Source organism: Papaver somniferum, chromosome 3 (genome assembly GCF_003573695.1).
Source record: "Papaver somniferum cultivar HN1 chromosome 3, ASM357369v1, whole genome shotgun sequence".
NCBI lineage: Eukaryota > Viridiplantae > Streptophyta > Magnoliopsida > Ranunculales > Papaveraceae > Papaver > Papaver somniferum.
The window spans coordinates 205,019,342-205,045,101 of record NC_039360.1 but is presented as its reverse complement, the minus strand read 5'-3'; the positions used below and the strand labels follow the sequence as shown (position 1 = coordinate 205,045,101).

At 35.5% G+C, this 25,760-nt stretch overlaps 1 protein-coding gene across 2 annotated transcripts; it reads left to right on the top strand.

The window, feature by feature from the left end:
• Positions 1 to 10,708: 10,708 nt before the first annotated feature.
• On the top strand, positions 10,709 to 20,555 carry LOC113358471 (histone-lysine N-methyltransferase ATX4-like). Of its 2 annotated transcripts, XM_026602064.1 has the most exons (24): positions 10,709 to 11,021; positions 11,258 to 12,290; positions 12,404 to 12,459; positions 12,555 to 12,768; positions 12,892 to 13,017; positions 13,140 to 13,208; positions 13,313 to 13,381; positions 13,469 to 13,560; positions 13,652 to 13,744; positions 14,601 to 14,739; positions 14,879 to 14,984; positions 15,091 to 15,190; positions 15,330 to 15,454; positions 15,827 to 15,972; positions 16,231 to 16,335; positions 16,830 to 16,894; positions 17,899 to 18,106; positions 18,443 to 18,532; positions 18,675 to 18,731; positions 18,820 to 18,909; positions 19,337 to 19,423; positions 19,720 to 19,794; positions 20,027 to 20,127; positions 20,212 to 20,555. In XM_026602064.1, exons 2-24 carry the CDS (start codon positions 11,361 to 11,363, stop codon positions 20,300 to 20,302), a joined length of 3,234 nt encoding a protein of 1,077 aa, XP_026457849.1. In that variant the 5' UTR covers positions 10,709 to 11,021; positions 11,258 to 11,360; the 3' UTR covers positions 20,303 to 20,555. The 2 variants fall into 2 exon arrangements, with proteins under 2 accessions (XP_026457849.1, XP_026457848.1); XM_026602063.1 differs by having other exon boundaries at positions 10,709 to 12,290.
• The last annotated feature ends 5,205 nt before the right edge of the window (positions 20,556 to 25,760 follow it).

Below are 25,760 nucleotides of genomic sequence, written 5' to 3'. Positions count from 1 at the left end.
TTTTCCAACTATGTTGATTGTGTTCAAATGCGATTAAATTATTTCTATGAGATGATTTGCATTTGATCAACTCTCTAAAAACACTAGACTTATTTGATCACATGATTGTAACTCGGGATCAATGTCTTTGTGTTCATGAAAATGAGTGTTAAGCTTTCAAGTACATACCGGCTAGTTTCGGCTAACCATGTTGGACATAGTCTTTGTACACAGTTCGATTATGGTTTATCTAACCAGAGTATATATCTTATTTATGTGAATAAGATTCAAAGTTTTCATCTAACGGTGGATATTGTTTGCTTGGTTCCAAAGTTATCTTAGTTTAAACCTAAAGCAACCCATGCTTTGAATGTCTATATAAGGGGAACTCTTGGCAACTGGGATCTTTGAATCCTGACACTATTTTTTGGTGTGTCCTAGTTGTATCTAGATTCGTCGTCTCCAGAAAACCTTTCGGGGTTTAACGACTACCAAAGACTTCGTTGAGATTCGTGAAGCCGGGTCGAGTTATCTTTTATCTTGATAACTTGAGTATCCTGATCTTGTTCGATTGTTGATCTATCACTTGAACAAGATAAATGGAAATCACAAAGTTCACTTTGTCTCAACTTTGTGATTCCGCAAGTTTTATACTTGTGAGGTGAATAATAATCTAGACTGCACTCCAGGTTGCATAAAACCGAATTTTGAGGATAGCCAGACTTTGTTAAGTTGCTATCGATTTTCATCACCTTGATCTTACATTTGATTTGATCATCCGTTTCGATCGTAATCAGGAAATCAATTATAGGCTTAATATGTAATAGGAAGATTTGGTTTAAAGTCTTAAATTGAGTTGAATAAACTGTTAGTTGGTGTGACATCATTTAAGGGAATCAATTGTGCGAAGCCCTGCTAGGAATCAAGAGGAGTAAGGAGCGCGACTGTACCTGAATCAGTGGGATACTTAGTTCAGGCTGTACTACATTCCAGACCGAAGTTTATTGGTAGTAGGATATTGTCTGTGGCGGCTTAATACAGTTTGGTGTTCAATATGGACTAGGTCCCGGGTTTTTCTGCATTAGAGGTTTATTCGTTAACAAAATTTTCGGTGTCTGTGTTATTTTTTTTCCACATTATATTGTTTATATTTATAATTGAAATATCATAGGTTGTGCATTAATCAATCAGAGTAGATACGTGCGACCTAGTTTGTTGGATACGACTTGATTGATCCTTGGATATTGGTCTTTGGTACCGTCCAAGAACTCTTTTTGTAATTAGGTTCACGGATTCAATTCTGTAAACGTTCTAATCGCAAGAGAGATAGAGATATCACTCTAGACACTTTCCTTGATTGAGTATTAACTCTCGGAGTTGTGTTGAATTTGTCCGTACATATTTCCTACGAAAAAGTTGGCGGTGTAATTTGGTACCCCCAGTGTTTTCATGTTTTTCTTTTCTTTTTTTCCATGGACCTATTTGTTTAACTCTTAAGTCCATAATATTGTTAACATAACACATACGTTTAAGTTCTATGACACGTGGCTTAATGAAACTCCATGTTTAGAAGTCATAAGACAATCTTGGAAAAACAATAATACTTATCCTTCTTCAGATTTACTCACAAACATATCCCTGTTAGGTGAAAATCTAAGTCTTTGGATGAAAAATGTTTTTGGAAAACCAAATAAAAAAAATAAAAGCACTTATAAAACAAATAGAATATATCTCAGCTAAACCTATGGAAGTTACTAGTACTGAACTTTTAAACAAAAAGACTATAGAACTTGATCACTATATGATACCCAGGAAGAAATAGCAAAACATATAGAAACAATATACAATTGTTTTAGGATAAATAAATACAAAATTATTTCATGTGACTACTTTAAAGATAAGGAAAATAAACAATATCGATTGGTTACAAGATAAGAATAATAATGTAGTGTCTTTTAAGCAGGACATAGAGAATGTCATGACATCCGACATTTATGAACTCTTTTCTGAAACTTCTAACAATGTAGAAAATTAAATTTTCAAACATGTGCAACCTTTCATTTCTTTAGAAGATAATATAGTGTTAACATTCATCCCAACCTCAGCTGATATCTGAGATGTTGTAAAAAAATTAAAACCAAACAAAGTTGCTGGGCCAGACGGGTTCCCAGTGAGTCTTTCAAACATAATTGGGAAATTGGTGGACCTCAAATGGTAGCAGTAGTTCAAGATTTTTTTAGAAATGGACAGCTCCATCAATGCCTAAGATTAAAAATCCAAAATCTCCAGCTGATTTTAGGCCAATTGGTCTCTGCAGCACCCTACAAAGTGATAGCTAAGTTGTTGGTTAATAGATTAAAAAAAACCTTTGGAAAAATTATTTATCCTCTGCAATCTGCTTTCCTCTCTTCTAGACAGATCTCAGACAACATTATTGTTGCTCATGAGATTGTCCATTATATGAATAAATGTAAAAAAAAAAAAACAGGCAACATACGAGTTAAGATATACATGTTAAAGGCATTTGACATAGTAAATTGAAATTTCTTGATAAAAACCTTACAATTTTTTGGTTTCTCTAAACAGTGGCGTGACTTGATTTTTTAGTGTATCTCAACCTCTTCTATCTCTGTTTTGTTAAATGGAACTCCTTGCAAGAATTTAAACCCTCAGGGGGAATTAGACAGGGGGATATCCTTTATCCCCTATCTTTTCATTCTTTGTATGAAAGTTTTTTCCAGGCTTCTTTGTTACTTGGAAGCAATGAAACAGGTGTCTAGCATCAAACTAACTCCTAAATCCTCACTTATCTCACATCTGTTTCTTGCAGATGACCTTATACTCTTTACTAAAGCTGACCTAGGGATGCAAGAATCTCTTAGAAGCCATTAATCTGTTTAGTGTATCTTCTGGACAAGTAATAAATTTCACAAAATCAATTTTTTTCGGTAAAAAAGTGCATAATAAACATCAAGGCATAATTTCCAGGTTAATGAAAAAAAAACATCAATGATACTCACCCGGGAGTACCTCTCTTTGTATATAGATTTAAATTAAAATCCTTTGATAATATCATTAAAAAAAATGGAGCACAAGGTAAAAATTGGTTAGAAAAAGTTCTATCTCGGTCTAGCAAGATTGTCTTAAATAGATCAATCGTCTCAAGCATGCCCATCTTTAGGATGGGATGTTTTACCAAAAAAAATCACAAAAAGAATAAATGACACTCTAAGAGACTTTTGGTGGGGAAAACATACCAACTCTAAAGGAATATATATCAAAGCTTTCGAATTTTTATATAAACCTATTAACCAGGGGGTTGGGTTTTTAGGAGGCTAACAAAGTTAACCAGGCCATGATCAGTAGGATAACTTGGAGATTAGTCTGCAAACCTGATGACTTATGGGCTCAAATTTTAAAAAGAAAATATTTCAAAAAGTCAAGAGCCTTACACTCCAAGAATAAATCATCAGCTTCTTGGATATGGAAATGTATCCTGCAAGGTATTGAAAACATAAATAATACAACTTTTGGGAAGTAGGGGATGACTTCTCTATTAACATTTGGGAAGACAAATGGTTAACAAGTAGAGAAAAAACTCTGTCTAACTCCATTACTAGAATATCCAATTATAACACTCGTGTATGATTTGATTAATCAAGACACAAAAAAGTGGAATGAATCTCGGTTACGCTCTTTATTTGACAGTTCTTTGGTTTCTGAGATATTGAACATCAGATTATACACCTCTAACAATGGAAAACTGAAAAAAGATAAACTGGGATGGATGCTCACTAGAAATGGTGAATTCTCTGTAAAGTCTCTTTATGCTAAATTGCAAAATCCTTTAGGGTCAGTATCTTCTGAAACTAAAAGATCTTGCCAAGGTCTATGAAGTATAAAGACTTCACATGGGATAAACTTTTTACTTGGAAGTGCCTGCAAGACTCTTTACCAACAAGAATGAATTTGGTTTCAATCCTGGATGTGGAAACTCAATGCATTTTCTGTAAACAGGCTGTAGAATCAATGATGCGTATTGATCTCTGTACCTTGGTGACTATTATTATAAAGACGGAATTCAAAATAATAATAGACGAAAACTAGAAAACAAAACACAAATAAGTAATTCGAAGAAATATATCTTCTCTAAATTATGAAAAAGAAAACTAATACGATTCTATCTTTGTTACGCTCACAATCCCTCTAGGTAAATAACATTAAAATATATTCTAAACTTGCTTTTATAATAATTAATTTCCTCACAAACTTATCGCTAGGTGATTTGTCTCACAAACCTCCCTATCTGGTATAGGTGTGTCTGTATCACAGACCACACTCTAAATGCCTTAGCTATGAGTTAAACATCTCTATTTATAGATTTAGCGGTTTCCCAAACCTTATAGGAATCTATTTCCTTGTCTAAGAGTAATTCCTTTTCTAGGTATATTTCCTTTTATAAGAATATTACCTTGTCTAGGAAGTATTTCCTTATCTTGGTATACTTCCTTACTTCAGTTTAGTTTCCCAAATTTCTTAGGATTTTATTTTCCTTTTATATATTGTCTTAAATCAGTAATCCCTCCTAAATTACAATTATATCCTCAATCCATCTTGAGGATCACTAGTTCCCGGAGACAGGAAGATACATATGTATCATCCCCCCCCTTCCCCTCAAGAACTTGAACTCTTGTGAAAGTTAGATTTGGAGGTTAAGGAACCCGAGAGTTTCTTTTTCCATGCTCCTGTCCTTGCTGGGAACCTGACTTCAATTTCCAATTAGAAAATCGTCCTTATCTTCTTGTCTTGTCTTGGTATATCTTTGCTCCGAAATGTAATTTAATTCGAGTGGTTCTTCTCTATCGAACCAAAAGTCTTCCACATGTGGCAAGATTATCTTTTCATCTCTGTCATTATCTAGTAATGGTGGTTCAAACATCTTAAACCTTCCTAGGTCGTCTTCTTGTTGTTTGGTTAGTGCTAGAGCATTGCTCGGTCGAACTCGCATGCGTTGCTATCTCAAGCATGTTTGTCAATGTTAGTGATCAAAACTATAAGTCTTGATTTCTAGTCTATTATAGCTAAGTCTTGGACCAGGATAAAATGTGTAGTTGAGCTCAAGGACTTCATGGCGATTCATCATACAAGTAGAAGAACTACTCAAGGAACCGGTGAAACTTCTCGACAAAAAGGTATGTGAAGACTTGAACTTATCTATCACTCAAAAATCTATCTACTTTGTATCCTACTCTTTGAGACAAGAAGTCGTATGATATATATATATAGACTTTGATTATACACATTTGGTATTTCGAGTTGAGTACACCTCGCCTATCTATATCTCAAAATATGGGTTGGTAAGATTTTCGCTTTAACCAAGTTTATCTTTACCATGTGACGAAAGTCATGATATGTTTCCATCATCTTGAAAATTGCTTTGACGAGAAATGGTGTAACAACTATATAACGTCCTCTAGGAATGTTTCAATGATTGAAATGAGAGTTTAGATTACATAACCAATGGTGGACATAAGCATTGTTGTGGAAACACGTGTATGTGTAGGTACTATTCCTTGAACCGAAGTTTGCGAACTTTGTTGATCAAGAGAACCGGAAGAATAACGTGAGCCAAGTCCGCGAACTCAGTCCACGAACTGCCGAAGTTCTCAAACCCGAGAATTTCTGCTGGAGTTGACAAACTATTTGCGTGAAACTAAGTCTGAACCCAGTCCGCGAACTGGCGAAGTTCTCATACCCGAGAATTTCTGCTGGAGTTCGTAAATTCTGCTCGGAAACTTAAGTCCGCGAACTTGAGAAGGTTATATATCTGAAGATGATTTATGAAATTAAACTTAAAAAGACTAAGGAATGCAGTTTGCAAACCGTGGGTATAAAAGTTCATGAACCGATTTAAGTGAATCAAATCATATTTGCTTCAATTGTGTCTTGTGTATTACATGAGATTTCCTTGCAATTGAACAACTCTCTAACTAGTTCATTTTAACTAGTTATGGTGAAGAAGAACGTGGTTGATATGGAATGCTCATATGGCTAACCTTTTGGTTAACTATTGTTGAACCAACAAGTGCATACGTTTGGGTACGGTTAACAAACCCAGAAGCGTGCATTGTCAAGTGTGTGTAACAAGCTAAGTTTTCGATCTAACGGTTGAGAAATATTAGCTTGAATCTAAATCAGGTTTTCATCTAACGGTGGATACTGATTGCTTTGTTACCGAGGTAACTTAATTGCAAACCCTGATTTGAAAGACTATATAAGGGGAACTCTAGTATCTGCGCAAAACTAATCCCCACACCTCACGTGTGATACTAGTTTGCATACTAGAGTCGGTTCTCCTTTAACCTTTGGTTTTTTTCTTCTAAAACCAGGTTAACGACTTAAAGATTTTATTGGGATTGTGAAGCCAGACCGATACTACTTTTATCGTAGTTGTGTGATCTAGTGTTGCATCTTATATCGTACGAGTACGATCATATTGATTGGCTTGAGATTGATATCTCCGATAGGCAAGATATAAAAAGTAATCACAAACATCTTCGTCTCATTTTTTGTGATTCCGCAACATCTTGTTTCGCTACCATACGATTAAGATTGTTGTGAGGTGATTGATAACTCCAGGCCGTTCTTCGGGAATATAAGACCTGATTATCAATTGGTTCCTGTTCACCTTGATTATTATAAAAAGACGAAACACAACCTTTTAGGGTTTATTTGTGGGAGACAGATTGATCCTTTGATAGACTTGTCAGTGTGAGACAAATTTGTTTATTGTCAAGTCTTCGACCTTGGGTCGTAGTAACTCTTAGTTGTGGGTGAGATCAACTAAGGAAATCAAGTGCGCAGTATCCTGCTAGGATCAGAGACGTAGGGAGTACAACTGTACCTTGGATCAGTGGGAGACTGATTGGGGTTCAGCTACAGTCCAGTCCGAAGTTAGCTTGGAGCAGGCTAGTGTCTGTATCGGCTTAATACAGTGTGTGTTCAATCTGGACTAGGTCCCGGGGTTTTTCTGCATTTGCGGTTTCTTCGTTTACAAAATTTATGGTGTCTGTGTTATTTCAATTTCTGCATTATATTGTTTTATATTTATAATTGAAATAATACAGGTTGTGCGCTAGATCATCAATTAGAGTAATCCAACCTTTGGTTGTTGATTATCATTGATTGATCCTTGGATATTGGTCTTTGGTACCATCCAAGTTATTCCTTGTGTTTGATTAAGGACTCACTGATTTTTGTTAGCTCGAGTAAATCAAAACAAGAGAGAGATATTAACTCCTCGATATACTTTAATTTAGATTGAGTCTGACTACCTAGTTGATTCTCTAGCAAAGTATATTGGAGTTAGTCCGTACAGATTGCTAAGCGAAATATTGGGTGGTATTGTTAGACCCCCGTTTTTTCAGTTAGGGTTTCCAAACAAACTCTACTCGGCTTCTCGACAGGGAACGGGTAACAAGGAGAATGAACTTCGTACTAGCATTCACCAACTGTTTTTCCTGAGTGGCTATAATCAAGATCGCTCCCTCAAGAGGAGAGTATATAGCTCGTATTATAAAAGATTTCTCATCTTTGGTAAAGGTATACTTCTGGTTTCTCCTATGTAAAACCGCATCTCGATTCCACAAGTAAGGACTACTAGGTACAACTTTGAAAACATCTAACGGAACTACATCGCATGTATCCTCATCAATCTATGACTCATCAAAAGCAAACTTGAACGTACACTGCTCTGCGACCTGTAGCCTACCTTCCTTTTGAAGCCACCCTAAAGGATAGGGTTTCAGATGTTTGAAAGTCTTCAAACCCAACTTATGTACCAAAGAGTGTGAAAGTAAATTCTTCTGACTTCCCGGGTCAATAACAACATCTATAAGTGTTGTCTTAACCTGCATCTTAATTGTGAAGAGTCGTTCCCTAAGGTCATCTTTTAAAGGTTCTTCTCTTGCTCCTGCCATAAGAGAGAGCTTTGAGTTGGGTTCCGTTAGTCCTTGATCTTCTATTGGATCTTGTGCGACTAGTGCTGCCTTCTTGGCTTATTTATTCTGCAACCCTTTTGGTTTTAGATTAGAATACTTCATCCAACACTTGTCGATAACATGTCCTGTTTGTTCGCAATGAGTGCAAACTAAACCAACTTTGTCGCTAGGCTTCCCTTCGTCTTTGCTCCTTTCATCTCCTTTAGCGACGAAACCTCTAGACTTCCCCTTCGTGTTTCCATCTACATCAGATTTCTTAAGCCTGCCCTCGATAGCATTAGCTTTTATGCTTGCTTCGGAAATAGTATCCACCAAAAACATCTTCAACTCCTTCCATATATACTCATGGAACCCGAAAATATACTTCATATATATAACATAATCTTTCAAGTCTAAATCCAAAACCATAGCTTTATTTTGAAATTCCGAAGTATATTCTTGTACGGTTTGGTTGTATGACTGCTTCAAGTTGTACCACTTGAACTATATCTCCCCAAGGTAGCGAAACGGATAAAACTGTTTCCTTAAAAGTGTCTTGAATCTATTCCACGACAAATACTCCCTTACCTAGGTTTTTTCTTTGATAAGCTTTCCACCAGGTTAGAGCATTTTTTTGTAGCTTCAATGCCGCGAAAGAAATCTTTTCCTTTGAACCATATTCATAGAAAGAAAAATACGTCTCTAGACGTTCTATCCAATCATCCATTTTTTCTACATCGACACTCCCATCGTAAAGTAAGATTCTTTTAGTTGATGTAGAACTTTTAAGAAACTCGCTTTTCTTCTTACTCATCTTCTTCTTCCTCGCCTCTTCTTCCGAAGCTTCAGGTGAAGGTGTAATCTTCGTCTTCGGCTTGGGTATATGAGAATGAATACATTCAGTCAATTCTTCGAGGGTGGTTTAAATCGACTTCATGTCTGTTTGTAGCGTAGCCACCTTTTCTTTCATAGTTTATGGTTCGCGTTGCTTAGGTTCATCATCTGACTTCGTCATCCTTGATCCCCTTGTTCTCCTAAAGTCCTATAGCTTCTCGAGTACCTCACCAAGCTTTATGTAGAGAGATCTAGTGAAAACCATAAACCACAAGAATCTTCCTTGGAAGAAACGAACCTTGCTCTTGATGCCAACTTGATACGTATTGATCTATGTACCTTGGTGACTATTATTATAGAGGCGTAATTCGTAATAATAATAGACAGAAACTAGAAAACATAACACAAATAAGTAATTCGAATAAATATATCTTCTCTAGGTTATGAACAAGAAAACTATTACAATTCTCTATTTGTTATGCTCGCAATCTCTATAGATAAATAAGCTTAAAACATATTGTAAGCTTGCTTTTACAATAATTAATTGCCTCACAAACTTATCTCTAGGTGATTTGTCTCACAAACCTCCCTATATGGTATAGGTGTGTCTGTATCACATACCACTCTAGATGTCTTAGCTATGAGCTAAACATCTCTATTTATAGATTTAGAGGTTTCCCGAACCTTCTAGGAATCTATCTCCTTATCTAGGAGTAATTCCTTTTCTAAGTATATTTCCTTTTCTAGGAATATTACCTTGTCTAGGAAGTATTTCATTATCTTAGCATACTTCCTTACTCCAGTTTAGTTTCCCAAACCTCTTAGGAGTTTATTTTCCTTTTATAGGAATATTGCCTTAAATCAGTAATCCCTCCTAAATTACATTCTATCCTCAATCCATCCTGAGGATCACTAGTTCCCGGAGAGAGGAAGATACATATGTATCAATCAACCTATCATTTATTTTTTGATCGTCACTACGACTGGAGCTTAACACCAATGGCATCATAGGGAGTAACTTTTAATACTACAAATGTTTCTTTTTTAGAAAAATATAATGAATGGTTGAAAGGAGACATCAATTCTATATCCATGGCTCTAGCTGCAACCAAATGCTGGTTTATCTGGAAAGAAAGATGCGTTAGAGTTTTTGAAAAACAAGAAAGAACACCAAAACAGTTGGCTGAAGATATCTCACGATATTTCGTATATTGGCACCCACAAGGTTTTAACACTAGGAATGGGCAAACCAGTAAAAAGACTTTGCTGCATACACAGTGGAAATTCCCTCACAGAGATACTCTAAAACTGAACTGTAATGCTTCTTGGGTTTCAAAAAATACTAACGCAGGTTTTGGTTTTTTGCTTCGCAATTGGTTAGGTACAGGCAAAGGAGCAGTAATGGGGATTTTCAGGACATCCACAGCTGAAGAAGCAGAAGCACTAGCTCTTCTGCAAGCTACAAAATGGGCCAACCTGAACAACTTACAAAACCTGGTTATTGGCGGAGACAACCAAGTAACTATCAACTATCTACAAGAGAAGGGAGTATCAGTCCAATGACAAAGTATATCAATCTTAGAAGAAGTTAAAACTGAAGGAGCAAAATGAGTATCTTTTTTGAGATTTCAGCATGTCGATAGGCGGGCTAACAAAGTTGCAGACTTATTAGCAAAAAAAAGGAAAGAAAAAAAAATGCTGCAGACCGTTGGCTTAACTATGTAGCTTATGACTCTATCAAAGCTCAAAATATCTGTAATAATCTAAGCTCCTGTGTACTTGTTACAGATAGATGTCAATCCTGCTGATTCAGTCATCTGCCAAACAACTCATTATGAATTGGTTTCAAATGACACTTGACTCATGGGATTAACTCATTAACTCTTTACTTTGGTAATCTACTTTGTTTTCAGGGAAAAAAAGATCGCATGCCAACGCATCTTAGCCAAGCCAGATCCTATCCCACCACGTGTTTCCCGAAAATTTCGTTACTAAAAAGAAACTTCCTCCCTCCTAAAATCTCCCTCCATTATTTCTATCTCGATTCAGTTTCATTTTAGAAATATTGGAGCCAAAATCCAGATCTCCCTCCAATTTGTTCCTTAACAAAAACTTCAGAAGAGAAGATAAAAATAGAGCCTTTACCATTTAGTTACGTTACTCTCTGAACTAATCCAGTACCAAACAACACAGATCGTTTGGATTCTCATTCTCTTTCTTTCTCTGAAGGTTTTTACTTTTTTAATCACGAAATTCATCAATTTCATTCTCTGTATTTTTTTGTTCTTCAGCTTATTGATTTTTTTCTTCAAAATTCGTATAAAAGTTGGGTCTTTTCTGAACTAGTTGTTATATGGGTTTCGTTGCTGAATGGAACTGTAGAAACTAAGGTTTGGGAGATTAGAATTAGGGTTTTGCAAAAAGAAGAAGAAGAAGAAAATGACTAGATCCTGAATGTTTTGCAGGTTTGCGACTTCTGACCTTGGATTAGGGTTATTGAATTGCTGTTGATTGGGATTGTAAGAGGAGAAAAAAGGTTTTTGGGTTTAGTTTTATTGATTACAGAAAATGAATATCAAAGGGAGTTCGGAGTCGGAAACACCGAGCTTGAAAAGGTGTAAAACTAAACAAGTATCCCGTTCTTATGATAATGGTATTTGTGGTTATATTAAGAAACGGAAGGTGAATGAAGATGATGAGTTTCAGCTGTTTGAAAATGTTGTTGCTGATGGAATTTCGTTTGCATTTGAACAATCCTTTGGTGATAATGGCAGAATCCCAGCATCTTGGCATACTGAAAATTATTGTCATGGTGAGGGCGAATTGAAGAATCAAAATGATCACATGATAGAAAATCGTGTGGAGCTTTACTTTTCACCCCTCGTGAGAACTTCTCGTGGTCGTGTTCAGGTACTTCCCTCACGTTTTAGTGATTCTGCTCTCCATCCTTGGATGAAAGAGGATATGGGTACAAGTTATTTGGAATTATCAGATATCAATGTAGGGATTTTAAATACTCATAAGAAAAGAAAATACAATAAGAAAAGCTGCAAAATTTTGGATAAAGAGAATAGTTTCAGTTCTAGGGTTGTTTCTAAGTTTGAAGAAGTAAAGATTGAAAGGGGATGGGATGAAATCGATTGTTTGGGATCAAGGATCAGCACTAGTAGTTCACTTACATCAGTTTGTGAGCAGCTGGTGATTGATGATAAAAAAACTTCAGTTACTGAATTTGAAGAAAAGCCGAGATGTGAATATCCAAAGAGCTTCAAAAATGCATCAAAGAAGAGCTCAATTGGGAAGCGTAAGGATTTTTATCTGCTTGAAGACTTCGTTTTAGGTGCTTTAGTTTGGGCTAAATGTGGGAAGAGGTATCCTGCCTGGCCAGCTATTGTTATTGACCCAATGTTGGAAGCTCCTGAAAGTGTTCTGAACTCCTGTGTTGCTGGAGCTATCTGTGTCATGTTCTTTGGATACTCTGGGAAAAGAAAAGAAAGGGTAAAACTTAAGAAACTTGCTAAAATATCCATTTGCATTCTTTTGTGTTGTGGGATTTTTTTATTTGTTGTACTGTCATCTCATATAGCATCTACATGACTCTGGGTGAACAGGATTACGCATGGGTGAAACATGGAATGCTCTTTCATTTCATGGACTATGTTGATAGGTATGGAATTACTGGATTCTACATTCAAGGTTCTGTTAAATATTGAAAAATCTGCTATGTTGAGCTTTGATTAAGCAAAAACATTGTTTGTTCAGGTTTCAGGGACAGACACAGCTGCACAAGAGCAAGCCTAGTGACTTTCGGATGGCTATAGAGGAGGCTTTTTTGGTAGATAACGGATTTAGTGAGATGTCAATGGAAGGAGTGCACACGCCTAATGATCAATCAATTTGTCTCCAGTCTTTTCCTAGAGGGATCAAACAAACAATTGATTCAAATAAGGATCAGGAGTGTCATTCTCACGACCAGGCAAGTCACTTCCTTTTACTCATCTTTCTGTCTCGAGGTTTAAACTTCCACTTCAGTGAAAAGGCTGATGCGAATGAATCACCTGTAATGACGTCTTTTAAAGACTTTACGTTCTTTGAACAGGCTTTGCGCCAGAAGAAACACATACTTCCTTGTGATGGATGTGGCTTGAGCTTACCCTTTAAATATACAAAGAAAAGGAAGGGTTCAATATCCAAGAGGCAGGTCTTATGTAAGCATTGTACTAAGGTTCGTCTATCTTTATTGATTTGGAGCAAGTAGAAAAGTTTTATGCTTATGTGATCATTAAGTAGTTGCATACTTGCATTTGGATTGTCTATCATCATTAATGAATGATATTATCAATGCAGTTACAAAAATCAAAGCAATATTGTGGAGTTTGCAAGAAAATCTGGCACCATTCAGATGGTGGGAATTGGGTGAGTCAGTCTACCATTTGAATGCTCTCTCTCTCTGATATGTGTGTATGTGATCTCCGAGGTGCTTTTTGGGTTTTAGTAACTTTTTGGTTTGCACCAATCAGGTTTGCTGCGATGGATGTGAGGTTTGGGTCCATGCAGAATGTGATAACATTTCCAGTGACCTTTTCGAGGTGTGAACATAAAAGCACTATAGTACATCTTCTTGCTGTCCATCCCAGGAATGGGTTCACTAACACTGAGAAATTTGTGTGGTCCAGAATCTGGCGAATACTGACTATTACTGCCCGGATTGCAAAACGAGATTTAATTTTGACTTATCATCTTTTAAAAACTCACAGCCAAACATTAGGTACGCAATCGTGAAGTGTATATATACTTTCTCTTCAAACGTTTATCTTTCTTACACTCTATATAACGAGGCAATTTTCATTGCGAAACAGATCAGATGCAAACAGAGGACTTTATGCGTTGCCCAATAGGCTAGCTGTTGTCTGCAGTAACATAGAGGGAATATATTTTCCAAGCCTTCATGTGTAAGTGGAGATCGTTTTGCAACGTTGTTTACATTATATATGAAGAATCTCTTTATTTCCAATGGCGTCAGTAGCAACTTGACTTGCTGCTGCTTCATTCATTATGTGCAATCATGATGTTAATGACTATTAGTCCGTATACATTTTCTGCAATCATGATGTTAATGACTATTAGTCCGTATACATTATCTGCAATCATGATATTGGTAATGATTATTTGCCCATACTTACTTTAACAATTTTGGTTGCCAAATGGATGATCAAAACTTGGAATTTGTAACGAACGAATCCTTCCATGTGCTTCTCTTGAACGCATTCGTTTACTCCTATTAACAGTAGCAAAACAAGAATAATAAGAGGCATTTGCCGTTTTGCTTCTAACGCGACAACGTTTTGTCTCTCCTTTTACTTAATTTCTCTTTTGGGTAGACCTTTTTGAGGTTATTGATGTGAAAGCATAAGGTCAAACTTTTCATGCACCATTGCACCCTTACATGTTTAACACTCCCATTCTTGAAAGGTCCTCACATGTCCAAGCACCTGCATATTTGAACAAACATATTTGTATACTACTGCCACATACATGTGGATTACTAAAGTTAGTTGGTTGTTAAATTGCTTTCAAGTTCACCCATGTGACCTGGTTATGTATATATGCAGTCAGCACCAAATGTAGTCATAGAGTGGATTTGAGTGTCTTGATCTTGGAAGTTTCAGATAACTTGGGTCACAGCCTTTGCTGTGTCGCGGAGTGAACCCCATATTGCTTTGTCATGCAAAATACACTGGATTCTTAATAATTTATCACCACAGACTAAGAGTTTGCTTTACTAATTTGGTTCTGTTTATGTTTCAGTGTTGTATGTAAATGTAGCTCATGTGGAACGCAGAAGCAACAATCACCTAGGGAGTGGGAGCGGCATACAGGTTCCAAAAATAAAAATTGCAAGTCTACTATAATAGTGAAAGGATCAACAATACCACTAGAACAATGGGTTTTGTACTTGACTTTGATCTAGTTTTATTTAATTGAAAAAGTGATAGTATCTCTTTTCCAGGAACGGAGGGCGTAATATCTGCCTGAGGCCTGAGCTAGTGATAAACTTATTCTTTGTTTACTCTATAACTGTGCAGATACTGCAGGTTTCAGAATGTCTTGAACACGGTCTTGTTTCAACAAAAACTCCAAAGACACCTTCCTTGGAGCCAAGGCAACAAAAATTGATTGATTTTTTTCAAGGTATCATTGTCTCGACGATACACCAGCTTCTTTAGCTGAATGGGACATTTCTAAAATCATTCTAATCGGCAAACAAACTGATAGCAGTTGTGATTTCATATGGCAGAGAAGTATGAGCCAGTTGTTGCTAAGTGGACAACGGAACGATGTGCTGTTTGTAGAGGGGTTGAAGATTGGGAGGACAATAAGATAATTATCTGCATCAGGTATTTCATTATGGCACCTATCTGTCGTTTTTAGGAAACAAGAAAAGAAAGAAAAATCTGGTACATTTTACGTTTTTCTTTACAAGTATGATATTGGAGTTACTGAGACACAGCTTGACTTTTTTTGTTTTTGTTCCAGATGTCAAATAGCAGTCCATCAAGAGTGCTATGGGGCAAAACATGTTCAGGATTTTACGTCCTGGGTTTGCAGAGCATGTGAGACACCTGATGTCCAGAGGGAGTGTTGTCTTTGTCCTGTAAAAGGCATGTCTTTTTAATTTATGGATACCCTTTTATCTAATTTTATGTCCTTCGGTGTCTCTTATGTTTTTATGTTTTGCTTGAAGTTCCATATCGTAGAAGATGCTTCCTGGTTCTTCTTGTGATAACCATGGGTGAATTTCTTACCATGTAGATCTTCAGTGTGGATGCCCATGATATAGTTCATCTACTCATTCTGAGCGAGTAAAAAAAACCAACTCCAGTTAGAGATTATCCAGCTTCTAATAGTCATGCAAATTTCTTAGTATATATATGATGTACTATCGATAATTACATTAATCATTCATCTTCGATAAGTTTCTTCTTCCATTTCTTGTTTCTCTGTTTTAATTGTTTCTGGATGTTCTTGCTCAGGTGGTGCTTTGAAGCCATGTGAGGTGAATCCATTGTGGGTTCATGTTACTTGTGCTTGGTTCCAACCTGAAGTATCTTTCTCAAGTGATGAGACAATGGAGCCAGCTGTTGGAATCTTCAGCATTCCATCAAGTTCCTTTAGGAAGGTAAACACTAAACTGTTTACACGTTCAACGCAAATTCGGCAACAAAGTTCTTTACTCTTTCGTTGAGCCTGTTTACCGACACAGAACGTGTGATGTGATTGGTGGTGGCAACTGTTTCCACATATTTTTGCAATAAGATATGCGATATACCTGAAAGTACATATCTGGTGGGAAAAGTAGTCATTATCTGTAGACAAATTTCTGAAACTAGCCTGAAGTTTATCTTGTGACGTTTGTTCTTTGACATGGTCGTTTTAGGTTTGTGTGATCTGTAATCAAGCACATGGTTCGTGTCAACAGTGTTTCAAGTGTTCTACTTGTTATCATGCGATGTGTGCATCACGAGCGGGGTATCAAATGGAGGTAATCTACTCATTCTCTTTTGTATTTGTAGAGGTAAACCTAGTTGATTTATCATCGATTAACTTTTTGGTAAAGAATCCTTTTGGTTTCAGACTAGCCGCATAAGATGTTTTTCAATACCTATTATCTATCCACTAAGACAACACTATAACAACTTATCCTTGAAGGCTTAAGCAATCCAATTTTACTCATCTCAAGAATATTAAGTAACTGAATACAAGGACTAAAAATCAAGTAACTAACGAACATTACAAATGGGAATAAGCAACAGTTTTCCCCCCCTACATAGAATAAGTATACATGGTTGTGCACAATTTCAATAATCTCTACATAGAATTAGTACAGATGGGACAGGTTGCAACTCTAATGATGGCAATGAACTACAAAGACTTTTGAAAACTTCATCCCCCCACCCCCAAACCCCCCTCAAAATGACGTATGCAATTTCTTTTGAGTTTATTCATTTTATTTCTTTAACACTTGATGATTTACAGTTCCACTGCTCGGAGAAAAACGGGAGACAAATTACGAAGATGGTCTCATATTGTGCTGTCCACAGGTACAAATTATCCATTTTCAAACATCTCATGTATATACGTATTAGAGAGAAAGACTCCTGTTTTGGCAGTGGTATATTGAGATGCTATACATCCTTTACATATAGATTTGCTTGTGGTTCTTATATAATGAGTGTAGCTGGAACCAGTTAAATAATGGATCTAACTAATTAAAAAGTTCGGTGATATTAGTTCTACAGTAGTTCCTTGATAACTCAATACTCGACTGAGTGACCCCACTAAATAATATTTTCTGCTTGGTTCCTACTTGGGAACAACTTGCTGCATTTCTGAATTAACAGAGACTTGGGAATTCAAATACACCCCATATGATACTATAGATTAACAATGCCTTCTATACAAACTATTCAGCATTCTTATATGATGATTTCATGAAAAATGACTTAATTGTGAATGTTGCTTCTTGAAAGTAATGTCAACGTGAATCTTATCTTTCTCAACATGATTGAACTTTATTGCTGTTTTTTCTTTTCTTTTTTCTTTTTGTAAAGGCAATTCCTTAACGTTTTCATGTTCAACTTCATCATTTTGCACATTTCCCGTGATGCTCTAGATTATCACCACGTTAATTAACATCTCATAAGTTGTGTTATTTTCGTTTTAGGAAGTATTTGACATCTATTAAAGTAACTATAGTTCAAGTGTTCAACCGTTAGGTTAGATTTTTTATGTTCTTTTATTAATTTATAGAAATTTTAATATCTTGCTAAGTTTATAATTTTGCTGGTCCCAAAGCTATTAATTATAGAGGTTTAACTAGAAGTCAAGATATGCAACCATCAAATCGGTTGGATTTTATCTCTAAAGATGTTCGAGGTTGGACTTATAAGTTTGGTTATTTTGTCATCTGTCTTATAGCTTTACAAATGAACATCAGATCAAGAGCAATCTTGATTCATTGTTTTCCATAACTCTATGCTACAAATTCCAGCCTTTTATTTCAGTCTGAGTTGCCCTTATTTTCATTTTTTTGTCTCTTGTGCAGAACCCCGAACCCAGATAATGTTTTAGCTGTAAAGAATTCCGCAGGGATTATATCCACAAAAGGAATGCTCCAAGATAAGAATCGAACTGGTGCAAGACTTACTTCATCTAGCAGAACCGTACTTTCTGAGGATTTACATATAGAAAGTGATCAATATAACTCGTTGTCTGCGGCGAGATGCCGTACCTATAAACAACAGCACAAAAGGGTATTTATATTGACACACCACGTGTCTTTTATTAAGAGTTCATTTCGCGTAAATGCTGCAAGTAACTTTAGCCATTGAACTTTTTTTGTGGGAGAATAAATTTTATACCCAGGTGTTTTTTGCTCTCATGGTTGCGAATAGCAAACAATAGTCGTTCTATTTAAGGGACACAACCTTTTATCATCACGTAGTTGATAGTTCTCATTCGTCCCTGTGGTTTCCATCTTCCCGTGTCAAAGGATGAAAGATGAATCGAAATAAAGCCTGAATTCTTCAGTGTTTCATAGTTTGCTTGATAATGTATTTCTTTGTCACTTTTTCCGTTCTGATTCGCAGAAAAGTATGGGAGACGGAGCGATACCCCACATAGTAATGGGGCTTCACCATCATCCATTGCCCATGATCGAATGCTTAAACACATTTAAGGTATTTTTCTGGTATTATTATTGCTGTTGTTATTTTGATAATTTGTATTGTTACATTTGATGGGACCTTAATTTTATGCTTCATGTACCGTGGATATGAGTCAGTTCTTGACTGAAGTGCTTCTTACTTACTCATTTGACAGGAAGAAAAGCTTTTAAAATCATTTACTACATTCAAAGAGCGCCTTTATGACTTGCAGGCAAGTTTTCCATTTAGGGTTCAGTTACTTTTGCATACTCGATAAATTTTAGACTCTCATCTAATATGGTGTTTCTCGACGGTCTCAGAAAACCGAAAAGGAGAGGGTTTGCTTTGGGAGATCTGGCGTACATGGATGGGGACTCTTTGCACGCAAAGAAATTCAAGAAGGAGAAATGGTACCCTTTCAAAATTTAATGTTGTTCTGGAAAATCTCCTTCAATTTCAATGGAGAGTTGAGTTGATGAAAGCCATCCAAGACCACTCTTAAATGCTGAATGAATGATAGCCGGAGAACCCCTTTCTTATGCAATAGAATAGAGTAGGACATGTTGACCTGTTTTACCTGAATGATTGTCTTTTGGCTTTGTGAATAAGAATTAATGGAAAAACGTTAGTAAAAGGCTGTTACTTTTGTGCTGGCAATTAGGAGAACTGTTTTATTAGAAAATATGCAATTTTAGTAAAAAGAAATTTCTTTACAGCATCACATGGTTTATACCTTATAGTTAAAACTCAGCTGACACACACAGTGATTATCCCGTTAATCAGAATTTAAATGCAATTAATAATATTATATGGTACCATCACCGTCGTTACCTTCAGGTTCTTGAGTATCGTGGTGAACAAGTCAGAGGAAAAGTTGCAGATTTAAGGGAGGCCCGCTACAAGAAGGAAGGCAAAGACTGCTATGTGAGACATGTCAACTCTTCTTTGTACTTTTCAGCGTCCTACGTAATGTTTAGCAATCTTTTATAAGCCAAATTAAGACGACTTACCCCAATCTTTTATCTTTTTGTGGGCATACTGTTTGGCATGTGTTAATTCGGTTGTAAAGTAGGTGACCACTTTGATTCCCTTTGTTATACTACATAATGCTAACATAAAGATGTTTTAGAGAGTTCTTGCTCATTGGCTTGTAATTTCTGTATTTATTTAGAAGCACACCTTTAGATTTTTGCTATTAACATGGATATCGCTATGTGCAGTTGTTTAAGATAAGTGAAGAGGTAGTAGTTGATGCCACCTATAAAGGGAATATGGCACGCTTAATAAATCACTCGGTAAGAAATCATCGTTGAAGTACTACACAGCCTTCATTTCAGTAACTTTTATGTATATTTGTAGCTTTGCTGCAAGTTCCGTTAATCTCTTTATCTGTATTTATTATTTTTTCCACTTTGGGTATTCGTGTAAATAAAGTTAGATGTGCCTGATCAGCCTAACCTTTTCATGAAATTGGGTGACATACATGTGCAGGTGAGGAATCTAACTGGTTATTTCTGTTGGTTGCAGTGCATGCCAAATTGCTACGCAAGAATCATGAGTGTAGGTGGTGAAGAAAACCGGATCGTTCTCATTGCCAAGATGAATTTGTCTGTTGGTGATGAGCTAACGTATTACCTCCTAACCCCAACTTCTTCTCTCTAATCACATTCTGTTTGTACTAGTATCTAATTTCTGTTTTGTTTATCTGGCAGGTACGACTATATGTTTGATACTGACGAGTCTGATGACTTTAAAGTTCCCTGCTACTGTAAAGCGGCAAACTGCCGGAAGTTCATGAATTAGGCTATTCAATTATACAATAAGAGGTGCCATTCTTTCTCCGTTTTGGAGCCTAGATCAGTCATCACAGTTTTTGATAACCCACTGTATAGCTTCTTTGATTTATACATCTTTCTTATGATCCTAGTTGACAACAATCACTCTGATCTCTAGATTTAGAGGCAGTGTGCTCAGCTAGTCACTCATCACGATATGTTTCATACATATACATAATTTCAAAATTTGAAATACAAAGCTTCAGAAAAATATTACTCCATCTGCCCCAGTTTAGTTGTATAGACAGGGTTTTCCACATGTTAAATTGTATCGATAAGGGGTTTCCACACATTAAAAAAAGTGGGAATGTTATTAATCTTTCTTAAAAAAGACAAAGATTAAACATTGTTCACATATAATCTCAGTTATTAAAACCTAAAAAATGAAGTTCTTGAAGGCCAAGCACAATGGTTTTGCATTTCCCTTAGCTATAGCTTAGTTGAAGCTAAGCGAAATGCGTACGAAGGAGTACATGGCTTAGCTTAACCACACCGAAACTTAGTTTTCGTGCAAATAGGGAATTTTTCTTTTCCAATTTCTTTTTCTTGATTTGGATAAATGTTGTTTAATGATAAGAAAATTTAAAAGAAAATAATGGAGATAAAATCTATAAGCGAAAATGATTTGTTAAGTGTAACCAAAAGAGTTTGGTTCAACGATGAAATGACCAAGTTATCCCTCCGTATTAAGTACAAGCAAGCATAAATAATTACAAACTCAAGGGCACTCAGAATACCCCTCAGCGGTTTTCTATCAAACATTGAAACTGACGTAATTTTTAACAAATTTAGGGGCAAATATAACAAATATCCATTCTCCGTCTTTTCACTCTCATAACAAAAAAAAAAAAAAACATTTCATATTCGATCTTTTCTACCTTGATTCCTTTCACTGAAATCTCTTCTTTCTTCCTCAATTTCTAATAATCTTTACTCAAATGAAACCGATATTTAAAATCCAATTAAATTTTAAAGAAAAAAAAAAGTCATACATATTTCGGCTGTTATATATCTTTACTGAATTTGGTTGATTTTGCATTTTAGATCTTGCAAAGATATCTTTTTGTATAAACATCAATCCAGAAACACTAAGAGTATGGGGTATGGCATTTAGTTTGTCAATAAACTAAAATCCATGATTTTAGCTTACAAATCATGAGTTAATGTTATATGTCGTTTTAGTATCAACAATGATTTTACAATGACTAACTGTATAAGGGTTTCTTATGTGTCTTTGATAGACATGCTTGGCAGCGGTTGTCTAGGAGTTTTTTGAACCAACGTTGATGGCACAAATACTTAATTGCAGTGCCCAAATACTCTCAGAAAACTTAGTAGACATTTATATGCATAACTAACAGATAAATTTATCCGGGCGTTCGAGATTATGAAAGTATAATGATTGGAATTTATTGATTTGCAGAATAACTATTATGAGATTCATTATAAGCTTTCTTGATTCTTTATCTTACAAAAACAAATGTGTTTTTGCCCATCCAATGATTCTGAATCAATCTTTTTAAGCAATCGATGACTCTCATTGCTTTAAACGTCGAAGGAAGTGAAAGAGATAAATCGTGGCTCACATTGCACCCTCCTCATACCCTCCCATCCAACGTCTCAAATTCAATTCTTCTCTCTTTATTTCATGCGTTACTCTTAGTAGCACAGGCGTTAGGGCTCATAATCTTCTTCTCTGATATTAGGGTTTCCGATCTTCCCTCTTAGTAGCACAACATAGTGCACCATTAGTTTCCGATCTTCTCATGAGTCTCATTCATATCCAGCAATCAATTTTTCATAGTACGTTACAATTGTTCGCCTACATAAACCCTAACAGAGGTCATCATCTACCCATGTTTCTTACGCCTCCTCTCTCAAGAATGCTAGGTAACTGATAATTGCTTTTAAGTTTCCTAACTCTGATTTTCGGGTTTCACTTTCAATCACACATGCCATAGATCAAATTTACATTTCCAAGTTATTTTCTTTGTTTTATTTCAGATGAAAATAGGTGCCATCCATCTCAGGTAAATACTACTCCGTTTGAGCTTGCACATTCAGAATTTTACAAGTAAATTGCTTTGATTTATACTTTTGGTATCTTTTTAGTTCAGAAATTACAACCTTTTGTTCAGTAATTTAGTAATTCCTGTCCAATATCTGTCTAATTTAACCTTCTACTGTTGGTGTTTTCTACTCTTGATGTATGATTTTAAAGAAAAAAAAAGTCATACATATTTCGGCTGTTATATATCTTTATTGAATTTGGTTGATTTTGCATTTTAGATCTTGCAAAGGTATCTTTTTGTATAAACATCAATCCAGAAACGCTAAGAGTATGGGGTATGGCATTTAGTTTGTCAATAAACTAAAATCCATGATTTTAGCTTACAAATCATGAGTTAATGTTATACTTCGTTTTAGTATCAACACTGATTTTACAATGACTAACTGTATAAGGGTTTCTTATGTGTCTTTGATAGACATGCTTGGCAGCGGTTTTCTAGGAGATTTTTGAACCAATGTTGATGGTACAAATACTTAATTGCAGTGCCCAAATGCTCTCAGAAAAATTAGTAGACTTTTATATGCATAACTAACAGATAAATTTATCTGGGCGTTCGAGATTATGAAAGTATAATGATTGGAATTCATTGATTTGCAGAATAACTATTATTAGATTCATTATAAGCTTTCTTGATTTCTTTCTTCCTAAATTGCAATATGTATATATATTGTTTGTCGCTTGCGAGACAGTAATACTAATTATGGAAGACGATATATATATATTTTCAGGACGTGGAAATGGTAGGATATCATTGGGTTGGAAAAGGCTACAAGAGAGCTTCTGGAGATATATACTGTGCATCTTTCCTTCTCTTTTAGTGCTCTCTTTTACTGATTAACTGCTTGATGACTAATCATGTCGTTATGATGATATTGAAATTTGTAAAGTACAAAAGAATATAAGAAACATCTGCTGCTTTTTAGAGTTAAGATCTTGGTCTTAGTTATTTACCTCATAGAAAGTAAGACGCACACCCTTTGAGCTTGATGCTATTAACTCCTACAACTGTTTGAGAGGTTTAATTTTTGTTGGCTTATCAGAAGTATGTACCAATCACGAACTTGGTTGATCGATCTTCGTCTAGCTTCCAATATTTGGGAGTGGATTCTCTACTGCATGCTAAGAGTAGAGCTTTCATAAATCCCTCTTATGTGACACAAGAATGCGCTCTACCTTGAAAAAAGTGAATTTTCAACTAAATGCAATTAGAAATCTGTCCAGCAGTTTGAAGAACAGGTATGACTCATTTGAGTTTCAAATTAGGTTTCTTATTTCTCTCTTCTAATATTTAACCATATATTGCTAATTCAAAAATTTTCACTTTTGTTTTTGGTTAGCTATTGATCAACCAATGGCGCAACAACAACGTCCATCCACCGAAGTTTAGGTATGCAACTCTGAACTCTCAAGTCTAAATTACCGTCACTGTCTTTTGTATTATATCAATTTCACCAGTCATGTTTAGTTTATTTTTTTCGTATGATTGGACTTTAGCATCTGTCTTTGTTGTGTGTTGCAGGGCGTATATCCTACTGTTGATCGAATTATCTACAAGCACCGGACATCCATAATATTGATTTAGAGGACATTTATCTCTTTTAATGCTCTCTTTTACTTTTTTTTCTTTGCTATCTATTGTGCTTACCGTTAGTTACTTCAGGTTTATCTACACGAGTAGACTTGGTAAATTTTGATACCCCTGATCTGAGATGGAGGCATCCCATTTGGTTACTAATGCTTTTATTCTTAGTAGTTTGGTAGCGCTTTTCCATGTTTATGTGCAGATTCAAGATGCGGTCATGACCATAGACCGGGGATGTAATCAACTTAGTTTCATGCATGTAATGCAATCACTTTAATACTGGAGTGTTGATAGGGGTGATTGTAAAAAATGAATTTAGAAATATGAATAAGATGGGCATCCATACACAAACACAATGGTTAACTGCAATTCATAAGGAGAAGGAAATGGAAATGGAAATGGAAATGTGGGATGATATATACTTTAAATGTTTATTGGTTTTGATTTTGATTCTTATCTTGAGAAACTTAAATGTAAATTTTAGTTTAAATTTCTAAAATTAAAATTCAGTACATATTGGATTGTTCGAATTATCTACAAGCACCGTACATTTATCTATAAGCACCGGACATCCATATTTTGGACATGTAAATTATTTCCACCTGGCATTATTTGGTGTGTAATTTAACTGATTGCTATTTTACATTCAGTTGACGTTCGTGGTTACGTTTTGAAGAAAAGGATCCATATGAGGGTTGAACATGTTCATATAGGTCTTTTTTTTTAGATTTTTTTTTTTAGAAATGTTCATATAGGTCAAGGTGTAAAGAAGTGTTCAAGCTTAAGAAATTACAAAACGACAAGTAAATTGGGCTGTGCATTATTGAATGGGGCTACAACTCCATTTCCGCTGCTCATGTTCTATTTTCTTTCAGAAATCATTTAAAATCAAATTATTTATAAAATCTATGACGTACTGTACTATTAAAAGAGGGAAACTTATAGAACCAGTATCACCTAAAAATCGAAGGTTCTAAAAAATCTTGGCACGCTTAAGTAAATAGTTTATGAAATGTCAAGCATATCACTAATTGATTAGTTGGCTCATTTATTTCTTTTATTTGAAGGGCAATTCTACGGTCACCATGTATTATCCCTCGAGTTATCATGTACCACGTTAACTTTGTCATTCCGTGGGCATAAACTAAGAATATAGCATTTAATGTGGGTGATATTTGTTCATATGAGTTGTTTATTTCTCAGAAAAAAGAAGAAAAAAAACGCAACACACTGGCAGAAGAACCAAAGCCAGGACCGTTACGGCACGAGTCATATCCTAGTATAGAATACAAATACCAATTGCTTCAATATTGGTTCAATCTTATTCACTATTTGCTGTAAATTTGATATGTCGTGTCGCTAAAGATATTGGTTCCCTATTATATATATTTTTGGTGAATATCGACCCGATATACCGACGAAGGCATTAGCCATAGCACCAGCCCCCTTTTGCCCCCTGCCATTATACTAGTAGGAAAAAAAAGGAATTTTAATAAAATAAAATAAAATAAAATAGTTAAATAGGGTTATTTTATTCCTGTTTTATTTGTAGATTTTCATATTTTTCTATAAATATTCTGAAGTTATCTCTATCTTGAAATCAACCACTAGCTTTGAAAGTTGTGAAGTTGTTGTGAAGTTTTAACTTCTAAATTTATTTCTTAAATACTGACACTTAATATTTTTATTTACACTTAGGCGAAGCAAAATGGTGCACGATTTTTCTTCACTATAGTTTGTTGAAGCGAAATCCGATTACTACGGTCTTTTGTT

What these genes read in the sequence shown, in the direction of transcription:
- LOC113358471 (XM_026602064.1), top strand. Translation starts at nt 11,361, where the DNA reads ATGAATATCAAAGGGAGTTCGGAGTCGGAAACACCGAGCTTGAAAAGG. An exon ending in ATTGATTGATTTTTTTCAAG is followed by an intron (nt 14,985 to 15,090) that starts GTATCATTGTCT and finishes TTCATATGGCAG; the next exon opens with AGAAGTATGAGCCAGTTGTT. An exon ending in AGCGCCTTTATGACTTGCAG is followed by an intron (nt 18,732 to 18,819) that starts GCAAGTTTTCCA and finishes CGACGGTCTCAG; the next exon opens with AAAACCGAAAAGGAGAGGGT.